Source organism: Castor canadensis, chromosome 3 (genome assembly GCF_047511655.1).
Source record: "Castor canadensis chromosome 3, mCasCan1.hap1v2, whole genome shotgun sequence".
NCBI lineage: Eukaryota > Metazoa > Chordata > Mammalia > Rodentia > Castoridae > Castor > Castor canadensis.
In genome coordinates, this window is record NC_133388.1 from 7,062,537 (window position 1) to 7,086,661 (window position 24,125).

The window sequence follows — 24,125 nt, forward strand, 5'->3', positions numbered from 1 at the left end:
GAAAGAGAGGAGAGACAGAGAGGTTTAATGTTGTGTTGTGTGACTATGAGGACATTCCAGGATGCATCTGAGGCCCCAGGTAATCAGGCAAGACAGGGGTTTTCTACAGGGGGCAGATGGGAGCCACAGAAGGCAGCAGGGCCCAAGAAGGGCTCACATAATCGTGAATACATCCCTACTTAAAAGTTTTAAAGTTTGGCCATTGGTTTCATCATGCTACCTTTTCTCTCTTAGTGAAAGAAAGCATTTTATTAACCATCACTTAGATATAACTGCTATACATTTGAGCACAGACGCTTCTGCAGTTGGAAGTTAAGAATATGTAATGGAGTGGAGGGGAGGCATAGTGGCCAGTGTTCGTAATCCCAGCTACTCAGGGGTTGGAGGCAGAAAGATCGAGTCTGGGGTCTGCCAGGGCAAAGGTAGGGCCAAGACCCTGTCTCAAAAACGAAACAAAACAAAAAAAGGTGGGATGCAGTGGCTCATGTCTATAACCCCAGCTACCTGGGAGGTGAAGATTGGGAGGGTATCAGTTCAAGGCCAGTTAGGGAAACCAACAGTTAAGTGGCGTGTGCCTGTCATCCCAGCTATGCAGGAAACGTAAATAGGAGGATCAAGGTCCAGGCCAACCTGGACAAAAACTGGAGACCCTACCCCAAAAATAAAGCAAAAAAAAAAAATGGGGGATTGGGATGGGGCAGCCAGGAGCTGGTGTCTCAAACCTGTAATCCTAGCTACTCAAGAGGTAGAGATCAGGAGGATCGAGGTTCGAAACCGGCCCAGGGCAAATAGTTCATGAGACCCTATCTCGAAAACACCTAAACACCCTTCACAAAAAAATGCTGGTGGAGTAGCTCAAGGTGAAGGCCCTGAGTTCAAACCCCAGTGCCATTAAAAAAAAAAAAAAGTGGGGGGAAGATGTCATTCCTTCCTGTGCTATTCATTTTTAAAACAGAAGCCTATTAAACTTTAACTCAGAAAATGTCAGCAGAATGTGGGTATTTTTATGTCTTTAAAAGCATAAAAAAACCAATGCTGGTAGCAAAAAAAAAAAAAAAATTAGCAACACAAAACTGGGTCACACCATTTCCCACATGATTTCCTCTATAACTGGAGGTCTAAGATAGCCACTACAAGTGTACAGAGCTGCTGACTGGGCTGTTTGTGGCTCACTGCCCCCTGCCTTGGAAGGCTGGGAAGAGCTGGGCACAGAGGCTGGGAAGCAGCCACTTCTCTGCAAAGGAAACAGCTTACAGGGCAGGTAGGAGAGTGCTCACAGCCTTGCCCTCAAGGGACCAAGGGGTAAAATACAGGACTTGATGAGCAGACCCTGGATGCACAGCCCATCACAGGAGTAGGGATATCATGTGGGTTGAGGCACTGCCAGGCAGACAACGCAGAGACCTCCAATACTCCACAGATAGCAGTGCATGACTAGCATGCCTCAGACCTTCCAGTCTACAGAGGTCTTTTTGGAAAACACTGCTGAAGAGCCTGGGAAGTACCAGATGCTCTACCTAGGGCCACTCAGAGACCTGGCCAGGGCTGTGCAGCATGGGCACTGCTCCAGTCAAGGAAGCTGAGGCAGAGGCTTCCTGAATACTATTAGGATTAAGTAAAGACCAGACAGCCAGACATCCTGTGTCGCTGACCTGAGCTGCCCAGGGCTCTTTATGAGGGCCACACCAGTCTCCTTTCTGAATGAATGTAAGCAGCTGAAATGTTTGTCTACAAACACCATGCAACACAGAGGGGCAGAGAGGGGAGAGCCAATGTTTTTATCCTTTCAATTTAGGACTTTTTTTTTAATTGGTACCAGAATTTGAATTCAGAGCTTATATGCTTACTTGGCGCACTGCCACTTGAGCTATACACCCAGTCCAATTTAAGACTTTCAAATGCACACATAGTCTAAACATAAAAAATATCTAAGGGCTGGTGGAGTGCCTCAAGTGGTAGAGCCCTGTGTAACAAGTGTAAAGCCCTGGGTTCAAACCCCAGTACCGCCAAAAAAAAAAAAAAATTAGGGTCAAAATAGCCTCAATTACCATTTACTTGCATTTATTTGTGACCTAAAATAACATTTACCACAGAAATGTTTAAGAATCCTGGCTGGGTCTGGGTGTTCGGGCTCCTCTGCTGTGGGGCCTGGATGGTCTGGCTCCAGAGACCTGTGGTTCTAACACTACTGACATTGCCTCCTCCCCCAACTTGGAGCTCACTTGACCTTCTCTTCCGTAAGGCCTCAAGCAGCTCAACTCCAGGATTGTGAATGTGATGAGGAGAGCCATGGACAGGACAAGCCGTATACCATGAACTTGTACTGGTCACCTGTCAGCAGCTGAAGGACAGAGCCCATTTGCTCAGTGATGGAACCACTCTGGCGGACAACTCAGGGACAAATGAGTACAGTGTGGGTGATGCAGGATCTGTTGGGGCTGACAAGGCCCCCAGCAGTAGCATATCTGGGTACCTGTGTTAGTCAGCTTCCTGTCAGTGGGACAGAATACCTGGAAAACCAACTTAAAGGAGGAAAGTTGTATTTGCGCTCATGGTTTCAGAGGTTTCAGTCCATGGACGCTTGGCCCTGTTGCCTGTTCTGTGGCAAGGCAGATCATGGCAGGGGGCATATGGCGGAGGAGGCTACTCACTTCAAGGAAACCGAGAAGCAAAGAGAGAAAGGGACTGGGCTCTCAACATCCCCTTTGAGGTTCCACCACCTCTCAATAGTGCTTCAACACAAGGAACTTTGGAGGACATTCAAGATCCAAACCATAACAGTGATCATTCAACATCACCACAGATGGGACACGCACTTCTGTATTTTCTCTGCCCTCACAGGTACCTTTAACAGTTTGTGATATTAAGCACAAAAAGTATCTTTGGAAGTTGAGGCTCCACTCTACTGAAATGGAGAAAAGTCCTCTGGCATCTCTTTCCCACTGCTGGCCTTGGACACAGGTGCTGAGCCTGCTCACGTTTCAGGACAACCATGTTGCAGTTGGGTCTCAGATCTGGCAGATCCTCTGTGACTCACTACTAACTCATCATGGAGCCATGGTGGCAGTACCACAGCCAGCTGACAGTTCACTTAGCAGCACCTTCCAAATTATTCTCCTTATTGGAATCTATGTTCTTTTTGTTTGTTTGTTTGTTTTGTGACAGTTGGATTTGAATGCAGGGCCTCACTTGAGCCACACCTCCAGCCCTGGAGTCTCACTTCACAAACATGTTTACGTGGCTCGATTTCGAATTGCTGATTCAACACACAGGACACAGGCACACAGTGCTTGGACTTTATTTACATCACAGCTGGGGATCCACAGTCTGTGGAGGGGAGGGTTGGGCAGGTGACCCTGTCCCGACACACAGGCCAGTGCCCCACAAAAAGATGTGGGGCTTGGGGTCACTTAAAGAGTTTCCGTGGTCCTCGTAAGTGCAACCTGGGCGCTGGGGGGACGGGGCCAGCGTAGGCTCCTAAATGCTCCTCTTTTGCTTCTGTCTCAGCTTGTTCCAAATCCTCTCCAGGGCCACTTTCCCCATGAAGAAGGTGATGGCAAAATTACGCTTGTACCAGTCTCTACAGAGAAACAGGAGAGGCACAATGTGACACAGCACCAGGGCTGGGCCTGACTAAGAAGTTTCTGCCATAGCAGTTCACCTGACTATCCTCTGCCCTCCTCCTGCGGGCCTTCTCTCCCTCACTAAAGCTGTTACACAAGCCTGCCTTCCTTTCCTCCAGGTAGGGTGTGATGAGACCCTTTCTGCTGACCCTTTCCTGGAGGTCTCCAATCTTCCTCTGGTCTTTACTAAAGAACTCCTAAAGGAGTCCTCCCTGTGTGCAATGGCATTCCTTGAGAAACATGGCAGAGGGAGGAGAGGCAGGAGTAACCACTGATGACAGGTTTGATAGGCTCTGAAGGGAATGTGGGCATGACCTGCTTTTGTACCTGACTGCATGACAGGCGCCTGGCAAAGGTGATAACTTGTGAGAGTTATCACAAGTGGCAACATAAAGCTCCACATCCTCTTCTCCTGGGTGACTTGAGCTCTTGTTGACTTTTCTGAGGAGATCACCCCAGACCTTCTCATACCAACATGGGAAGAGCTTGCATGCATGAACTATGCTCAGGCTGGCTGGCTGGAAGTCACTCCACAAAAGCCTGCCTGCTGTGGGAAGTTTCAAACTGAACAGGGGAAGCCTAAAGAGTTTGCTTTAGTGAAGCTACAAGTCCAGACCCTGGATGCGAGCCCCTGACAGCTGCAAGGCCAACATTACCAGTGCTTTCCAGGCCCCTGAGCTACTGAGCCACTTCTGCCCAGATCACACTCTAATGATTTCCTGGCTCTCAGTATGGAAGGAAGTACAGTAACCAAGGACTCCAAGAAGGCTTTCTGCAGGAAACCTGTCTGAGTGAGAGTGGCTCTACTTTCTGAACTGAGATGATGCTCCAGTGGGAATCAGTGCCCTAAGTAAAGATGAAAGGCACTGGGCCTGTTATGCCAGTTACTTGGAAGGCAGAGATCAGCAGGATCGCAGTTCAAGCCAACCCTGAGCAAATAGTTCATGAGACTCTATCTCGAAAACACCAGCATCAAGTGGTAGAGTGCCTGCCTGCCTATCAAGCTGAAGCCCTGAGTTCAGACCCCAGTACCATCAAAAAAAAAGACAAAAAGCTTTGGGAAAACAAACCCACACTCCATCAGGATCTAGTTCTTAGGTGAAGGAAAGCTAGATTCCTTCAAGGATACAGATGACCTGATCTGACAACATACGTGGAAAAGCAAGAAAAGTTTCTCTGTTTCCATGGGGAAGCAGAGGGTGGGAGCGGGGTGCTCAGGGATGCTTCTTGACCTCCCAGCATGACCGTCCCATGTGTGTCAGTAGGGAGCCTGTGGAGATCAGCCATGGGGGAGACAGGCTCTGTATCCACACAATCATGTACTTAATTAGGTCAGAGTAATACATAGAACCAAGATGTTCTGGGACTAATCTCTGGCTAAATGCTCGCACATGAACTCATCCAGCCTCCACCATCATCCACATCTTCCAGGTCTTGCCTCCTTTATCCCATTCATCTCTGTTACTGTTGTATCAACAAGTATCAAATGTCATATCCTATCATTTCACCTGTAAGTACAGGTCATTATGATGCATCTAGATCCAGCTAAACTCTTTTTTAAAAAACATAAAATCACAATACCATCAATGCATCTGATAGGATGAGTAATTCATGAATACAGCTTAGTGTACAGTCACCAACCAAACTTCTCTGACTACCTGTCCCCTATCTCAACACAGGTGGTTTTTCTCAGACAGGAACCAAGAAGGTCTGAACATCACAAGCCTTTTTCAGTCTATAACAGCTCCCCCATAATCTTTTGTTATTGTTTTTCTAATAACTTGTTGAAGAGAGTGGGTAATTTGTAGAACTTCCAACATTTTGGGTTTAGCTGATGGCACCTTCAGACTTTCATTTCAAACATCATCCTCTACTCCCAGCCCCATACAGCTATAAACTGGTACTTGGATTTGGAGGCCTGATTTACAGTTCCACCTTCTACAGGAACATCTCAAAAGGGCATGATCTGTGCCTTTTCTTGCACCACACTGAGGAAGCCCCAGTTCACAAAGTATAGATATGTTCTGGGCCCCAAGTGTGTCATCCTGACCTGTCATGGTTCTGTCTCCATCAGTTTTCCTGCCCAGCAGTCTCAGCAGCCAGGACATCTGTTGCCTAGATCCGTTATTCCATTAAGAAAATGGTACCTTTCTAACCCATCACTCTTTTCAACAGAGGAAAATGCTCCTTTGTGTGATTATCTTAAGATACCACTGGTGCAGGAAAGGCAGGGGAGTTGCCTGGGTGAAACGCATGATTCCTTCCATTTATCAATTTTCAGAATAATGACTTGGTAACCTTGCTATAACCAGGGGCAACCCATGGGATTTTATCACTTTTATCATGAACACAAAGATGTGTGTATATGTGATATCTTTTTATTTCCCTGTCATCACTTTTATTTAGGAGAAAAGTGGCTCCACCTGACTGGTTCCACCTTGGGCTGAGGCCCCAAGTTGGTCCCTATGATCTCTGCTGGCTGCCTTGTTTCCAGTCAGACAACGTCTCAATTCACCCTGTTCTCTTTCTGCCCCAGACAGAAGGTTCTCCAAGGAAAGACACTAAACAGAAGTGTTCAGAACCTACTCCCCAAGAAGTAGGGGCAAGGATTGGTGGGGATGCCTTGTAAATGCCAGAAACTACCAATTTTATTTAAAAATGCAAAGTGAGGTTGATAAAACCATGTAACTTCAAATTCTGATTTAAACATCAATGCTATTAAATTCAGGTAAGAAAGCAGCCCCTTGTTGAAAAACGTGGCTTTGGGAGACTTACTGGATTGCCAGCAGCACAGATGTGAAGGACATGAGACTAAGAGAAAAGTTCAAACTCTATAAAGAAACTTTTGAAAAAATGTACAAGAAGAATGTGCCCTCTCCAAATCAAGGATCTTTTGGACCTGGCTAATCAATCAAGTGTTTGAAAACTGACATCAGATTTCTTAATGTCTGTCAGAAGACACTAATTCCTTAAATGAACACCTGCTATTTTTTTTTAAATCAAAAACTTTTCATTTCAGATTTTAAAAAGGGTAACTTGTTTTTATTGCATTTGCTGTTGTTGTTTCTATAAAAGACTATTGTAATGCCAATATGACACAGCTTGTGAATGTTTAGTGTGCTGCTGTTCTGTGTACATAAACAGTCATCAAAGTGGGGACAGTAAAGAGGCTTCCAAGCATTACTTTAACCTCCCTCTCAACAAAGTATACCTCAGTTCTACGGTTGCTAAATTATAAAAATTGAAAACACTAACAAAATTTGAATAATAAATTGATCCATGTTTTATAACAAAAAAAAAATGCTATTAAATTCAGGTAAGAAAATAATCCCTATACAATGTGGATATGATATTTGAACTTTTAAGAAAGAAGTTAAAAAAAAAAAAGTAAATAGTTACCTGTTATAATACATGTGCTTCTGAAAGTTTTTACTTAAAAATTCCTTGTAAAAGTCAGCCATTTCTTCTGCAGTCAGTGTTGCTCTTTGACCTGAAAATAAATTGCAACTTAAACATTAAAACTGAAGAAGGGATTAAATAAACTATTACAGCTAATAAAATTCAGTGAGCTTACAGGATGTAAATCACAAATATCAACTACATACTAGCAATGAACAATCTAGAAAATAACTCCATTTATTATAGCATCAAAAATAACAGATTTAAGAATAAATTTGACAGCTAGAGGCACAAAGCTCAAGAGGTAGAGTACCTGTCTAGCAAGCATGAAGCCCTGAGTTCAAACCCCAGTACACCCAAAAAAACAAAACAAAACAATAATAAAGAATAAATTTGAAAGAGGATATGTAAGTCTTACATACTTGAAAACTACAAAATTTAATGGGAAGAAATGAAAGACTGGGCTGGAGGTGTGGCTCAAGTGGTAAGAGTGCCTGCCTAGCAAGGATGAGGCCCTGAGTTCAAACCCCAGTGCTGCCAAAAAAAGAGAGATGAAAGACTTAAGTAAGAACAATGACATCTTGTACAAGATTTGGAATACTTACTATTTAATGGACCTACAGATTCAGATTCAACACAATCCCTACCAAAATACTAGCTGGCTTTTTTTCCCAGCAGCAATTTTTTTTTTTTTTTTTTTTGCAGAAATTAACAAACATCCTAAAATTCTCATGAAAACGCAAATAACCAACAGCCAAAAACAATCTGAAAAAAGAATATTTCTCAATTTCAAAACTTACTATGAAACTACATTCATCAAGACAGTGTAGTACTGGTAAAGAATAGGCATAGACCCATCCATTTATGGGCAAGTGATTTTCAATGAATGGCAAGACAATTCAATGGGGGAAGAAATTGTGTTTAAAATAACTGGTGTTGGGACAATTAAATATCCACATGCAAAAGGCTAAGTTGAACCCCTACCTCATACCATATATAAAAATCAATTCAAAATAGACTTTAAAGACCATAAATCTTCAAGCTAAAACTATAAAACCATTCAAGAAAACATCACTGTGAATTAGGCAATATTTTTTAGCTATGACATATAAAGCACAAAGAAACAGTTGAGAAACCAGACTTCATCAAAATACATTTCTGTGCTCCAAAAAGCATTGTCAAGGAAGTGAGGAGATCTAAGGAATGAGAGAAGACATTTGCAAGACAGCTATTTAATATGCGTTTAGTATCCAAAATATGTAAATCATTGAAATAAAAATGACAATGGGGTACTACTTACACCCACCACGATGGGATAATCAGACAGATAATAACAAGTATTGAGGAAGACTTAGAGAAACTGAAACTCTTGTGCTTCGTTGGTGGGAATGTAAAATACAGTATCCAGCTTGGAAAATAACTTAGCTGTTCTTCCAAGAGTTAAACGTGAAGTTTAACTTATCATAAGGCCCATGCCGTATCACAGAAAGGAAGCCTGGTCCCTGGTTCCTGGCATGAAGTTTCTAAAACACTTAGAATTCCCTGAGTGATAAGGGTAATGGAGCTTCTTTTGTGATACTTGGAAGGCTTTCAGACAGTGTCAGGATGGAGACTAAATAGTGTACCACTGGATGCCAGATAGACCAAGCCTTCATTAGAAGTTTAATTCAATCACTTGGGAAGGGAAATGGGCTGAAGCTACAGCTAGTCACAGATGGCCAATTAATCAATCACACCTGTCGAATGAATCCTCCATAAAACTGCTACACCGTGAGGCTCAAGACTTCCAGGGTGTTGTATACTTCAGTGCTGGGATAAGGCACTGCATCTCCATGGTCCCCATACCTTCCCCTGCACAATTCTTCCAGTGGCTGTTCCTGAGTGATATCCTTTGTAATAACCACTAACAGGAAGTAAGGGCTCTTCTGACTTCTCTTCTAGCACATTATGAAGCTTTCTGAGGGTATCAGGGATTCCAATATATAGTCAATCAGTCAGAAGTACAAGTGTCCCAGGATGTGCTATTGGCATCTGAAGTGGGAGCAGTCGTGAAGTCTTTTAACTTGTGGGATCTGATACTAACTCCAGACAGTCAGTGCCAGAACTGAACTGAATCACTGAACACTCAATTGGTGTTGGACAAATGTGGTTGGGAAAGACACCATGTGCTGGGTGTCAGAAGAAAAAGAAACCTCTCAACCCAGCAAACTCACTTATAGGTATACATTGCACACAACTGTTCAAAGTAGCATAATTTGTAATTCATCAAAAAAGGGAAACAAAGTGGTATATTTATAATCCCAGTTTCTCAGAAGGCGGGAGGAGGAAGATCTCACGTTCAAGGCCAGCCTGGGTTACATAGTAGTGAGACTGTCTCCAAAAACCGAAAAAAAAAAAAAATCCAAACCCAAATGTCTATTAACTCATGAGGGGATAGAGAAAATGTGGGCTCTCTGTACAGTGGAATATTATTCAGCCGTAAGAAGGAATCTTTGATTCCTGATGCTGCAACATGCACGAAGCTTGAACACATCATGAACTTAAGTAAAAGAAGCCGGACACAAAGGACCATGGGGGAGAGGGGGGGAGGGAAGGGGGAGGTGGCCCAAACAATGTATACACATGTAAGTAAATGTAAAAACAATAAAAAAATGTAAAATAAAAGAAAGAAAATAAAAAGACCATGTGTCGTATGATACCACTTGCCTACAAATGTCGGGCTAGATAAATCTATAGAGACTCAATATAGATTAGAGGTTGCCAGGGCCTGAAACTGCCAATGAGCAGCAGGGGTTTCTTTGGTGGAAACTTCCTGAAATTAGAGAGTGGTGATGGCTGCACAATCTTTTTTTTTTGCAGTACTGGGGTTTGAACTCAGGGCCTACATACACCTTGAGCCACTTTGCGAGCCCCTTTTTGTGAAGGGTTTTGTTCAAAATAGGGTCTCATGAACTATTTGCCCTGGCTGCCTTCGAACCTCAATCCTCCTGATCTCTGTCTTCTGAGTAGCTGGGAATACAGGCGTGAGCCACTGGCACCCAGAATGGCTGCACAATCTTGTGAATACTAAAACCCACTGAATTACATACTTTCAATTTTAATTTGAAGGTACCTGAATTATATCTCTATAGAGAAAAGAAGACTTCAGGGCAAAAAAAGCATCTGCTGAATCACTAGACCCTAATGATTCCAAGGTCATCTTCTCCAGAACTGTGCAGCCCATAGGGTGCCCTATCCTTCACCAGCCTCCAGCGGTGCACCGTGATGTTTCTACAGAGGAGCAGAGTACCCCTGTAAGGCTAACAAAATGGTGAGCTTGAGCACACCTGGTTCAACAGCTGTCATCCTTGGGGAAAGTAGGATCAACTGTTCTGCCTGAGTCAGTGAACACATACTGAGCCAGGGAGCACATTGGGCACTGGCAGAGACAGCTGACATGGGGACATGTCAGCTCCCTCCAAGGTAGTCCCAATGGTGGGTGGGGCCCTCTCTCAGGGCTCACCCACTCTCAAACCCTAAAAGGCCCTGGAGCTAGTCGGCAGAGCAGTCCAGAGATGGTGAGAGAATGAAGCCACATTAGGGATGGAGAGTGTGAGGGGAGCACTTTGGCTTAGAAACCCAAGCCCTGAACAGGAGCCGGGCACTGCACCCAGAGCACCTGGCAGAGGCAGAGGCCACACTCCAACTCCCTTCCTGTGGGGGTGCAGCACACACATCCCCTGCAGACCCTCCTCCAGCCTAGGGGCTGACTGCCAATGGGAGGTGATCCCAGAACACGTTCTCATAGAGGGAAGGTGTTTGCTTGACCCTTTACTCACACTGACAGAACAAGCATGGCTAGCTGTCATGAGCATGACAGAAATAAGAGGCATGACAGAAATAAGGGCTCTGGGATGTGACAGGCCTAGTGCCTAGGACAACTCAGCATGGCTTGGGTAGATGGCAGTTCACTCCACAGCCACACCACTCAGTTCAACCTCAGCTCTTGCCTCCTACTGGCAGCTAGGATGACTTAGCATATTCTGTGCCTCAATATATTCAACTACAAAATGCAGGCAATGATTGCTGGGGGGTGGCTGGGAGGGCACCAAAGCTGAGCTAGGGGATGAAGGATGGCCCAGGGCAGCAGCAGTGCTCAGGGTGGCAATTTTGGCAGCTGGTCCTTAAGGAGAGGTGTATATGCCTCCAGTCAGCTTCTAGCAGCATCTCTTGGCCTTTCATGGCCACTGTAGGAGCTGAAGAAGTGGGAAACGCTGTCACCAGGTAGCAGCTGTCAGCTATTCTACTGGATGGGCACAGTGAGGCTCTGTCCCCAGTTGGCTGCATGGCTGAGCTGACTTTCCTATGCTTATTTCATCTGTAGCATATGATCACCACAGCACAGCCTCATAAGGCTGTTCCCAGACCGAGTGCTAGTCAGAGAGGCATGAGAAGGGCTTGAACAGGGGCCCACTTGTCATCTCCACCATCAGTGCAGGTAGGGGAGAAACCAAGGGGCAGGTGCAAGCAGAGCTGCCCACACCTGATGCCCTCCCCTCCAGAGGGGCTCTCAGACACCTGGGACCACCTCACTCAGACACCTGCAGGCCAGTGCTCAGCAGAAAGCAAGAAAACACAAATGCTATGTCATCCGTGAGCTACACCTGTCAACACTGCCTGTTGTTACTGAACAACAAGAAGCTTGAGCAAGAGGGATGAGGAGGAGGGAGAAGAAGAGAAGAAGAGGAAGAGAATATGGAGGAGGGACAGAGAGAGAGGGAAAAAAACCGTAATTCATTGCCCCATTACTGAAACCATGTGGGTGTCTCACAAATGCCAGCTGACAAAGTGGATGCGTCTCTATGGAACCCTCTTTTTCCAAATGCACAAACACTTGAGTAATTAAAGAAATGAGAGGAAAGAATTCTCTCCCCTACCACACCGCCTTCTCAACTAGTGCTATTTGACTTGAGGTCAAGCAGAACTGAAATCAGGGCGTTCTGCTTGGTGCAATGAAATCATTAATTTTTCCATCCTCCTGCAGAGTTTCCAGAGTTTGGCAACTCAACCCCTTTCCACAATTATTGCATATGGAGACACTTTCCCCTTTGCAATTAAAGAAAGTGTGCGAGGAACACTGCAAAATTTAACAGTTTCTGCTAATAATAAGTTCTGAGAGAGACATTTCATGGCCAGCACTTTCCTGCTTCTTTGTGTTGTGTGTAACATGTGCAGCTAGATCCTTCTAGAAAAGGGATAGGAATTCCATGTTGCCACCTGCCATCAAGGTGGCTACATCAGCACTGAGTTTTGACTGAAAACCTTTCCCATGAATTCAGAAAGCATGCTTGATGAATGATGCCTGGCTGCTTAAGATACACTATAAAATTTAGAGTTTCAGCAACTGTTTCTTTGCATAATGCTGCCATTATCTATAGGTGTTGTTAGTAATACAAATTTGTTGCAGCTTGTTTACAAGTCCAGATGGCCCATGTCACCTTTGCTGCAAGCACTGGTCCATCTGCTGTTCATGGCATATTTCCTGGACACTGGCCCCTTTGTCTGGCCAGCACTTCCTGGCCTCCTCCTCCACCCTGCGTTTCCATGGCAGCAGCCAGACTAATTCAATACCTCCGCCTGCTGATTCCAGCCCATCATGGTGATACAAACCTGCCTGGGGAAAGACCAGCCTTAGGCTGGCTTCACTGAACACAGGAGGGATTAACTGGGAGGAGAGAAAGAAGAGTGGAGCAAGAGAAGGGTGAAACAGTAGAGGAAAGAAGTTTAAAATGGAAAGGAAGGTTCGCATCCCACCGCTGCCACCAAAATAAATAAATAAATAAATAAAATGGAAAGGAAGAAGTCCTGAGTCCTCCCTAGTTCCACTGTCTAAGGACAAACCATGGCTGGGCTCCTACACCACCCACCCCTGGGTTCTCAGCCTCTTCTGCATGATCACAAGCTCCTGCCCAGAGTCAGATCAAAGGAGTCCTAACAGCTCAGGATGCATTCGGGGTCCATGTTGCTATAATTTGGATCTGGAGTGTCCCCTAAAGGCCCACGTGGAAAAGGCTTGGTCCCCAGGTCACTGGGAATGTGCCCTCAAAGGAGATTGTGGGACCCTAGCCCCTTCCCCTATCTCTTTTGCTTCTTGGCCAGGAGGTGGTCAGTTTGAGGCTTTGTTTGTTTATTTGTGGTTCTGGGGTTTTAAACTCAGGGCCTTATGCTTGCTAGGCAGGCACTCTACCACTGTAGCCACCCTACCAGCCTTTTTTTGTGTTGGGTATTTTCAAGATAGGGTCTCAGGAACTACTTGCTTGGGCTGCAATCCTCCTGATCTTGCCTCCCGAGTAACTAAAATTACAGGTGTAAGCCACTGGCACCCAGCTAGTTTGAGGGTTTATTTAGAGAGCTTTAAATAAACCTCCTCTCTTCCTAAGTTAGTTGTCTCAGCTATTTCATTATAGGACAGAAATGTGATGAACACACATGTTCTTGAATCTCTGTCCTCACTGTCAAACCTTGGGAATTATAGTTTCTTCAGATAATGGAGTCAGTTTTACTCTGGTAGACTTTCTATTGCTAGGAGCTATGTATTTAACTCCTCAATCTATAAGCAACTGATTCCTAATAATTAATTTTGACCTATTTGGAAAGTACATTGTAGAGAATAAATAAAAATTTACTCTTTTAGGCCCAATGTAATTAGCATCTCCAACGCTGTTTACAAAGCGAACCTCTTCTTTCCTCGGCTCTGGGGGACTTCTAGCCTCATGTTAAGTGCATGCAGGTGTAAGATGTGCATTCTGGTCACAGACGTGACACAGCCCCCATTTCATTCACTGCAGCCTGGTAACTTATTTTTTTTTAACTCTGACAGATAAAATTGTATGTGCTTACCATGTAGAACATGGTGCTTTAAGTATATACATAATGTAGAATGACTATATCCAGCTAGCTAGCATGCATCACTCCACCCAGATGTCATTTTTGTGATGAGAGCACTTTTTATCACCTCTTACCATTGTCCAAGAATATAACCCATTATGAGCCATGGTCACCGCCATGTCCAATAGATCTCCTGAACTGTTCCTCCCATCTAATTGAGACTTTTATGTCCTCTGACCACCAGCTCCCCAGCCCTCCCCACAGCTGTCTTAATAGTTGCCAGAATGGGCAGCTCCCTCATGCTCCCCCTCCTCCTTACATTCTGTTATGTTTCATTACCACTGTAATTGTAAAACCTGATTTAAGGCCAGTCTTTAATATTCAGCAGAGCCACCAATAGAATTCTGTGATATTAAGTAAGGCTTAAAACAAACTTTCCTTTTGTTAAGAAAGGCTAGTCTCCCAGGCACTTCCACAGCATTACCTGACTGATACTACCTGATAGAACATACACACATGCATGCATGCACACACACAGACACGTGCACAACACACACATGCTGAGCTGAGAACTGCTGAGAGTTAACAGGCCCTATGAACTCCGCTCCCTAGGGCGGAATCTAGGCCGCACTCCTCACTGTGTGATCTCAGGTTGGCTGCCCTCCCTAAGGCTCAGGTTCCTCATATTTGTTAAATAGCAAAGACAACAGTACTTCCTTCCTTTGGTCACTGTGGGTGATACATGCAAAGGACTTAGCACAGTTCCCAGTATACAGTCAGGACCCTAAATTGGGAGTTACCATCCCTATGCTAACTGTTAGGATGCAGTACCCTGAGACCCCAGCTGGCAGCACACAGGAAATGAAGTAGGGGTCTGGTGTCCAGATCACTCCTTCTCCCCAGCCCTTTCTTCTAAAGAAATCCTAGTCATGCTAGAGATTAGCAGGGAGAGTGACAGTACTTTAGCCCAATGACAGACTTGACTCTTGGGATCAAAGGTTCTGGAGTTTTCCATCAGAATGTTTTACCAGTAGCCATTTGTTTAATGAACAGTATGAAAAGTTATTAAGAACTAACATCAACACCAAGAGAAAATGACAAAAGCTATTTTGAACATTAGACTTTCAAGACAAAAGGAAATGACAACATGATAGATTGAGGGAACCGAGGCAGTTTGGTTTCCCTAGCACATCAAGGGCCTGGCTTGGAAGGCAAAACAGAAAACAAGTGAGAGGGGTCAGACAGGTAGGCTGCGCCAGGCAGGCCTCCTGTCCAGAGGAGTGGCAGAGCTGTAGTAAATAGAGGGTCTAAGAACTGACACTGAGCTGGTGGAGTGGCTTAAGCAGTAAGAATGCTTGCCTAGCAAGTGTGAGGCCTTGAGTTCAAACTCCAGTGCTTCCAAGAAAAGAAAGAATGGACACTGAGCAGAAACAATCAGATTTGCATTTTGGGTAGAATAGTCTGGCCATGGTGCAAAGAATGAATTTGAAGCAAATTCAAATGGGTTGACAAATTTGTTTACAGGCCAATTGTAACCCACTACCTGTTTTTGTAAATAAAGTTTTATTGAACACACCCAATCCCATTTATTTATTCTTTACTCAACAGCAGAGTTGAGTAGTTCCAACAGACACCTCTAATGGCCCACAAAGACTAAACTATTTACTATCTAGCCCTTTCTAGAAAAAGTACACTGACCTCTCATTTAAAGATTAAAAGCTGGAAAAAAAAAAAAAAGTTACTGCAATAGGCAGAGCATTAACAGGATCCTAAACTTCAACTGTGGGTAAAGGACAGGGAGGCAAAAGTGTTAAGAGATGTTCCAGAGATCAGCCTGAAGTAGCGAGGAGGGGTGAGGGACAGCCCTCTGCTTTCCACCTTGTAAAATTAACTCAGAGATCCAGGAAGATGAGCTGGTGAAAGTATGTGTACCATGGGGGAGAGAAGGGGATTGCAGAGGCCTGGGATTTCAAACTAGAAGTCATTGATCAGAGGACCTAGGCTTATGGACTTAGCTCAAGAGGTAGAGCATTTGCCTAGTATGCACAGGCCCCAGATTCATCCCTAGTATTGAAGGAGAAAAAGAATAGGGAGGGACCTAAAATCCTGAGAGGATATGATACCACCAAGGAGAAAAACGGGAACCATGGCCCTGTGGGAAATCCCAACGGTGAGGGGTATACAAAGGAAAAGTCATCCCTGGAGACAAGTGAGAAAAAGAGACCTGGCAGGAGTGAAGGGCACAGAAAGGTACAGTCTGCTCCCAAGAGGCTGGGACATGCCCTTGAACTTTCTTCCTTTATTCAACATTCCTTCTTTCTACCTGGTCATGCCAAAACAGTATTAGCCAAAACAAAGCATAAATGCACTAACCTGATTCAGTTTGTAGGCCCAGTCCTTTAGCTTTCAGTCTGGAGTGAATAAATTCTTCTTTTTCCTAAAAGAAGATGACCATCAGAACTCCCTGCTCCATCGTTCCACTTCTTTGGCTAGAGCACAGCTTGAAGTGTTCTGAAGAGATCTGATGTGGATTTCCTGAGCAACGGACCATCTCAAAACCTGTTTTAAACCATCAACCTGGTAAAAGTTTCATGGTTGAAACAGGATTTGAAAACAAGACATTTAACAAACTTTGGGAGGCAGTTTGTTTATAAATCCACAGAATACAATAAATATCCAAGGGGATAAACAAAGTCTGAATGTTTTTCCTCTCTGTTAGGATATTTATACTTCTTTCTCATATAGCTCATTTATGAGTAAGTCATTAAGAATTTTGAAGAATTTTGAAGTCTCAGGAATAATGATGACACATCACACTGAATGTTCATAAACACACAAACACACAAAGTAGGACAGGCACTTCTAGTTATGGCTCACCTTCATACCTTGAAAACCTCAAGGTCTGTGATTTACAAATGGCCAATGCTTCTTGTGTACAGCTACATAATGGCTTAAAAAGTTACACACACACACACACACACACACACACTCTCTCTCTCTCTCTCTCTCTCTGTCTCTCTTTCTCTCTCTCTGTCTCTCTCTCTCTCTCTCTCTCTCTCTCTCTCTCTCTCTCTCTCTCTCTCTCTCTGGGGGAATGAAGCACCAAACAAATACAATGCAAATGCCAGAGATTTAGCACCCCCAAGTGGCTAAACGTATTATTTCTCATTCTGATCTGAAACCCACACTGACCTTAATAAAAGTCAAATTCTGGTTAGCCCAGAACTGTTGATTCCATTCTTGTGTTTCTTGTCTTAACTCTCTAAGCTTTTGCTCCAATGGTGATTCATTCTCAGGGATGTAAAAGTGAACAGGTCGAAGGTTTGAATATTTATCTGGAGGTCCTATCCAATCACGGCAAGATTTTCTTGGAGGGCAGAACCTTGAGACCTTCAACAAAACACATGAGATTAACACACAATTAAATAAGCCTCTAGTGCCATAAAATAAACAATCTGTACTTATTAAAGCCCCTCCTCATCTTATTCTTTGTAATACTACAATGTGCCGAGATTTCAAAATTAAAATAAGTTCAATTGGGGTAATTCTACAAAGAAGAGGAGAAGGAAGAATCATCATCATCATCCCCATCTCATTCAACCTGCACCATGTGGGAAAATTGACTCAAGGACTGGAGGAGTGGCTCAAGTGGACAGCTCCTGCCTAGCAAGCACAAGGCCCTGAATTCAAGTCCCAGCACCAACATAAAATCTAAAATTATAAAACTAAAAGAAAACATATGAGAAAACTTTTGCAACCTTATATTAGGCAAAGGTTTCTTAGATACAGTGAAAGCATAATCCATAAAACAAAATAGACAAACTGGACTTCACCAAAGTCAAGATGTTTTGCAATTCAGAAAATGAGATGATAAGCCACAGAAAATGAGATGATATGTATGCCCCGCAAAAAAAGGCTTGTTTCCAGAATAAATAAAGATCATTCTAAACTCAGTAATAAGAAGGCCAATGGAGTGGCTCAGGTGAAAGAGCACCTGCCTTGCAAGAGTGAGTCCTTGAGTTCAAGAGTTCAACTCCCAGTACTGAGAAAAAAAACAAAAAACAAAAACCCTCAATAAGAAAGAGATAACCCGGTTTAAAAATGGGCAAAATATCTGAACAAAAATTTCGCCAAAGGCTGGGCACTGGTGGCTCACGCCTATAATCCTAGCTACTCATGAGGCAGAGATCAGGAGGACTGAGGTTTGAAGTCAGCCCAGGCAAATAGTAAGACCCTATCTCAAAAATACCCATCACAAACAAGGGCTGGCAGAATGGCTCAAGGTGAAGGCTTTGAGTTCAAGACTCAGCACTACAAAAAAAACAAAAAATTCACCAAGGGCTGGGGGAGTGGCTCAAGTGGTAGAATGTCTGCCTAGCAAGGGTGAGATCCTGAGTTCAAAACCCAGTACCACCAAAAAATAAATAAATAAAGGACAATTTTTTATCAAGAAGATAAACAGGTGGCAAATACAAATAAAAACATGTTCAACTAGGCAGGGCATGTTGATGCATGTTTGTAATCCCAACATTAGGAAGGCAGAGGCAGGAGGATTGCAAGTTCGAAGCCAGCCTAGGCTACATAGTAAGACCCTGTCTCAAAAACACCACCACCACAAAAACCATGCTCAACATCATCGTCCTTAGGGAAATGTAAATCAAAACCACAATGAGCTACACTAAACCCATTAGAATGGTTAAAGCAAAAATTACTGCATCCCAAGTGCTCTCAAGGCTAAAAAACAACTCAGCCCTTATCCTTTGCTGGTGGGAAGGTAAGAGGCACATCTACTTTGGAAACAAGTCGGCAGATCATCCCAAAGTCAGACACACATAACATAGGACCCAGTAACCCTCTTCCTAGGTGTTTACCAAGAAGAATGGATATACATGTTCACATAAAAACCTGTATGTGATTGTCAGAAAAGTCTCTAATATTATAAAGGTTATAAATATAACTGTTCAAATCTGGAAGCAGCCCAAATGTCCTTCCCTGGTAAATAGAAAAGTCAAAGCATGGTGGGTCTACACCATGGCCACTACAGTGTGAATCTCAAACATACTATGCTAGAGCAGGGGATGTGGCTAAAGTGGTAGAGCACCTACTTAGCAAGTTAACTCAAACCCTAATATCACCACCAAAAAACCAAAAATGCACTTTGCTAGTAACTGTAAAAGATGCACATTGTGTGATTCTACTTATACGACATCCTGGAAAGAAGAGGTACCAGGTGGAGGGGAGGAAGACTGCAAAGAATGTGGGTGATGAAAACGTTCTGTACCTTGACTTGTGTACACATTTGTCAGGAGTGAATTCTACTGTAATTAAATGGGACTTCAATTAACCTGACATACAAAAAAAAATAATAATCTCTTGAAAATCAAAAGACTAACTTCCATTTGTCAGTGTAACTGAAATTGAGGGGGAAAAAAACAAATGTTATGCAATTTAGAAGCCTCTTAGGAGAGGCTTATTTTGTAAAATCCAAACCTTTGGATCTACCACCAACAGAGCAGCTCCCATGAGCCCTCCCTCCACAGATAGCTAGGAAAGCACTTAGCCACAGAAAAGCCCACTGAGGCACTCAACAGGGAGGAACTTCAAAACACATGGAGGAAAGAGCGGGGCACAAGAGGGGAAACACTGCAATTTCACTTGTATGACATTCAGAACTTTCAAGAGTGATGTTCTAGATCTCAGTGGGATGGTGAGTGCTCAGATTAATAATTTTATTTCACAAGTCACTGAAGCACAGTAAAAATGGATATACTCACTTTATTATATATAAATTAGACCTTAGTAAAGTTAATTTTAAAAATGGAAAAATGTATAATCCCCTAATATTATACCAAATAGTGACCATTTCTTTTTCTTTTTTTTCTGGTGGTTTTGGGGTTTTAACATAGGACCTCATGCTTGCTGGGCAGGTGCTCTACCACTTGAGCCATTCCACCATCCCCCCTCAAGCGACCATTCAAACCCCAGTTCCGCCATAAAAAAAAAAAAAAAAAGAAAAGAGAGAGTAAGCTATATAGTAATGAGTTTAAAATTTGGTGACAATTATTACCACAAAATGCATGCAATCTGCATTTACAGAGCAATCATGAGCCTAAACTCTTAAGGCCCCCATGGGAAGGTGGGGGCTATAAGAATGAGCCACTCGCTGTGAGCAGTGGAGATAACCATGGGGGCTGTAGAGACGGGAACAGAGAGCAGGCATGGGGACAGAGCTGAGGAGCTTGGTGAAGACCACTCTAGCAGCAGTATATCAGAAAATGCTAGCAGATGCATGCTGTTGCAGAACTTTTACTGATACAGGGATGCACAGCATACAATTTTCACATAATAATAAAGTACATCTTTACTTATAAATTCCACATGGCCAAATGAAGTTCATATAAACTACCTTTATTAATTCTTTTTTTGGAGGCAGGTCTCACTAAATAGGCCAGGATGGCTTCAAACTCACTATGCAGCCCAGGTTGGCCTCAAATTTTATGCTCCTCCTACCTCCACTTCCCAAGTGCTGGGATTACAAGTACATACCACCATGCCAGGCTCATTAACTTTTTTGTGTGTGCGATACTGAGATTTGAACTCAGGGCTTCATGCTAGGCAGGCTACCACTTGAGCCATGCCTTCATCCCTTTTTGCTCTGGTTATTTTGAAGACAGGGCCCGCTTTTTGCCCCAGGCCAGCAAAGACCACAGTCCTCCCAATCTCAGCCTCCCAAGTAAATAGGATTACAGGTATGAGCCACTGACGCTGAGCTCATTGTCTAATTTTTTTTTTCATTTACTTATATATTTTTTCTTTTTTTTGGTTTATTTATTCATTTATTCTTATATGCATACATTATTTGGGCCATCTCTCCCCACTTAATTTTTTTATTATTATTATTACAACCACCCTAGTAGATTTGTAGTGCTATTTCACTGACTTCTGCCAAATTCTTGCACTATTGGTCATGGGTTCATGAACACAACTGATTAACCAATAGAGACCAGAAACAAATGTCACTTGATATTAAAAAGTGGGATGAAAGTGAAAAAACGGGGAGAGCAATATAGTTCAGTGGTAGAACATATGCTTAGCATGTACAAGGAACTGGGTTTGATGCCAGCACCAAATACAAGAGTAATGTTGGGCCTTCAGTTACTTGTCATTGGCATAAGCAATTTCTCTGCTGTTTGGAGGAAAAGGCAGTCTTATGTGCGAAGTCTACCGACCCTTCTTGGCCCCCTAAACGAGAAACTCTTCCTTACCAAAGTGAGTGTGCTCACCACCTGCGCAGGGATTATGATTATCCCCCTGGGTGGAAAAACCTGTCCCTGTTTCAGACCTGATGTGTATTCCTTGGTGGTGCTTAAATGTGTTTGACACAGGGCACCTGCCAACCCTACAAAACAGGGAGGGGAGGGAGGGGAACTTGCACCAATACCAAAAAGATGCATGCATCAGCGGCCCCGCCGGAAGGACCTGCTGGCCATGGGGACCAACGCCTGCCCCTGCAGCTGGTCTTGTCTCATCCCATGTCTGTACTTGACTACTCGTGGTATTCTTGGCCACTCCCACAGGGAGGAAGCAGCGGCTTGGACTTGGGCTCCGAGGATCAGCCACAGATGCCATTTGCATGACAGAACTGGATAATGGCTTTGACTACTTGAAGAATATTTTCTCCAGTTTCAATTTCTGAGTTATTCACAATGTAACGGCAATAGATAAAACATGTCCAGGCTGGCTTCAAACCACAATCTCCTGATTTCTGCCTCCCGAGTACCTAGGAGTAAGTCACCAGCGCCCAGCCAATACTTCTTAAATTAATCTGCATTAACATTTTCTCCTTTACTGGAAATAATCTAGACAATCAATAAAACCATAACTCAAGCCTAATGTCAATGTCCATGGTTCAACTACTCCTACCACATACAACTATAAGCCAGCAACATGATGCCACTAGAAGAGCTGTCTCATCAGATTCTACTACATTCTCTTCTTTCTGGACCCAACCATAAGAGGTATCACTGTCAGTTACCTGAGTTCACTATGGTATCTGGAAATAAGGTAGTCAAAAAAGAAGTAGCTTAACACAAAGTTACTTATGAAGAAATCAATGAAATTTAATAGAAGGTTCAAAAATATTGAAGTAATAAGGTTTAATATTTTCCTTCTAGAAGCAAGCAAATATACATATGTATATTAGAAAAACAGTAAGGAAAAAATTTAAAGAAAACCTATCTAAAATTCACTAAATATAGTTTTTGCTGTAAGAACTGTCCAACTAGCCAGGTGTAATGGCACATACCTCACCTGTAACCCCAGCACTGGAGAGGCTAAGGCAGGAAAATGGCAACTCCCAGGCCAGCCTGGGCTACACAGCAAGACCATGTCATAAAAAACAAACAACAGGGAGCCACTGGTGGCTTACACCTGTAATCCCAGCATCCTAGCTTCTCAGTAGGCAGAGATCAGGAGGATAGTGGTTTGAAGCCAGACCTAGGCAAATAGTTTGGAAGACTCAATCTCAAAAACCCATCTGGCAGACTGGTTCAAGTGGTAGAGCACCTGCCTAGCAAGCATGAGGCCCTGAGTTCAAACCCATGTTGCCACGAAAAAAAAAAGTCTTCTTAGATCCTTATTTTCTGAGCACTGAAAACTAACAGGCTCTGCTCCTGAGACTTTACTTTTCCCCTCCCTCAAACTTCTGAGGATGAAGCTGATGGAATTACAACTTCCTACCCATTTTGCTTTAGTTGGGTTCATGATTGCGTATTTTCATTTGGATAGGTTCCTCCCTCAGCTGCAGAGGATGTAGGAGCCCAGGCTGATGACAGTTGCAGGGTGTAATTGCTGTCTTGATGTGGACTTCAGTGTGGACTGAAGGAATAAGCCTTGTAGAATCACTGTTTGAGTTCCACCCAGTGCCGGGCCACATCTGGCTCTGGTACACTCACACACAGACCCAACCTATTCAGCTCTGTTGAGAATTCAGGTGTACTGAGCTCTTCCTGCATGGAACAGGAGGACATGGCATGGCATGGTTGCACCAAGACCTGTAGCAGGTGAGCCACACAGTCCAATTCTCCCTCTAACTGCTACTACCACCACTACATGGCCCATCTACACTGCCCCCTTGACACTCTGTCCCTACCCACCAGTCCTCCAGATTTCAGCCAAAGCACCTGCTCCAAAACACCCAATCTAATCACGCTACTCCTCCCCTGAAAAACCTTCAGTGACTTCTCATAACCCTCAGGATAGAGTCTAAAATCTGGACAGTGGTCTAACAGCCTCCTCCCAGCAGCTTTTTTACTAAGGAACACAGCACCTGCTCCTACCTCCCAGGGCCACTGCTTCTGTCCCTTTCTGAATCCCATTCCCATCTCTTCCCTCCACGGCTGCATCCTGAAGGCCCTTGCTGGATGCCAGGTGCACATGCCCTGCACAGAATTCACTGGCCATGCCTGTTTCTCCTGTTGGACTGACTATGGGCTCCAGAGGGCGCCAACCACATCTGTCCCTTCACTGGTGGTAACAAACACATTGGAAGGAATGAGACATTGGGGTTCCCAGTTCTTAGAAACTTCTTATGCACATGTATGGAAAACTACTTATCTTCAAAAGGTGTTTTTATTGTTTTGCTTTGCTTTTTGGTGGGACTGGTGTTTGAATTCAGGGCTTTGTGCTTGCAGAACAAGCCCTCTACCACTTGAGCCACACCTCCAGCCAATTTTGCTGTGGTTATTTTGGAGATGGAGTCTTGTGAGTTATTTGACTAGGCTGGACTCAAACCTCAGATCCTCTCAATCTCAGCCTCCCAAGTAGCTAGGATTACAGATGTAGCCACTAGCACCTGGCTTGTTTTGCTTTTTTGCAGTGCTGGGGATCAAATTCAGGGCCTCACATATGCTAAGCAAATACTGTATTACTGAGTTACAAACCTCCAGCCCCAAAAGGCTTAATTTTTTTTTTCCAGTGGTACTAAGGTTTTGATCAAAGGGCCTCTACCACTTGAGCCACACCCCTAGCCCAGAGGGCTTAATTTTTATGGACTAGCAACATCTAAATTTAGCTGGGTGTGGCAATGCAGATGAACTAGCATCAGAGTGTTCGGAAGTTCAAGTGAGTCAAGAGTCATTGTCAAGCACGTTTTCACAATTTAGGTTGCTTGGGATCCTTAACTACTAGTTCTAGAGTTTCTCTAGGTCTTCACATAATTCTCCAAGACTGTACCGC

General features: G+C 43.8%; 2 protein-coding genes across 2 annotated transcripts in view; both read right to left on the bottom strand.

Annotated features, from left to right (window-relative positions):
- Positions 1–3,282: 3,282 nt before the first annotated feature.
- Coa8 (cytochrome c oxidase assembly factor 8) overlaps positions 3,283–24,125 on the bottom strand; it is a 29,304-nt gene continuing 8,461 nt past the window's right edge. The window contains exons 2-5 of the mRNA XM_020157677.2: positions 17,082–17,279; positions 16,263–16,326; positions 7,023–7,113; positions 3,283–3,580 (exon numbers count right to left, since the gene is read on the bottom strand). Of these exons, the coding sequence (XP_020013266.1) occupies positions 3,478–3,580; positions 7,023–7,113; positions 16,263–16,326; positions 17,082–17,279 (456 nt within the window). The 3' untranslated portion in view covers positions 3,283–3,477. The remainder of the gene's footprint in view (positions 3,581–7,022; positions 7,114–16,262; positions 16,327–17,081; positions 17,280–24,125) is intronic.
- Positions 17,081–24,125, bottom strand: part of Trmt61a (tRNA methyltransferase 61A) — a 46,554-nt gene continuing 39,509 nt past the window's right edge. The window contains exon 5 of the mRNA XM_020157673.2: positions 17,081–17,279. The gene's annotated coding sequence lies outside the window, so the exon portion shown is untranslated. The remainder of the gene's footprint in view (positions 17,280–24,125) is intronic.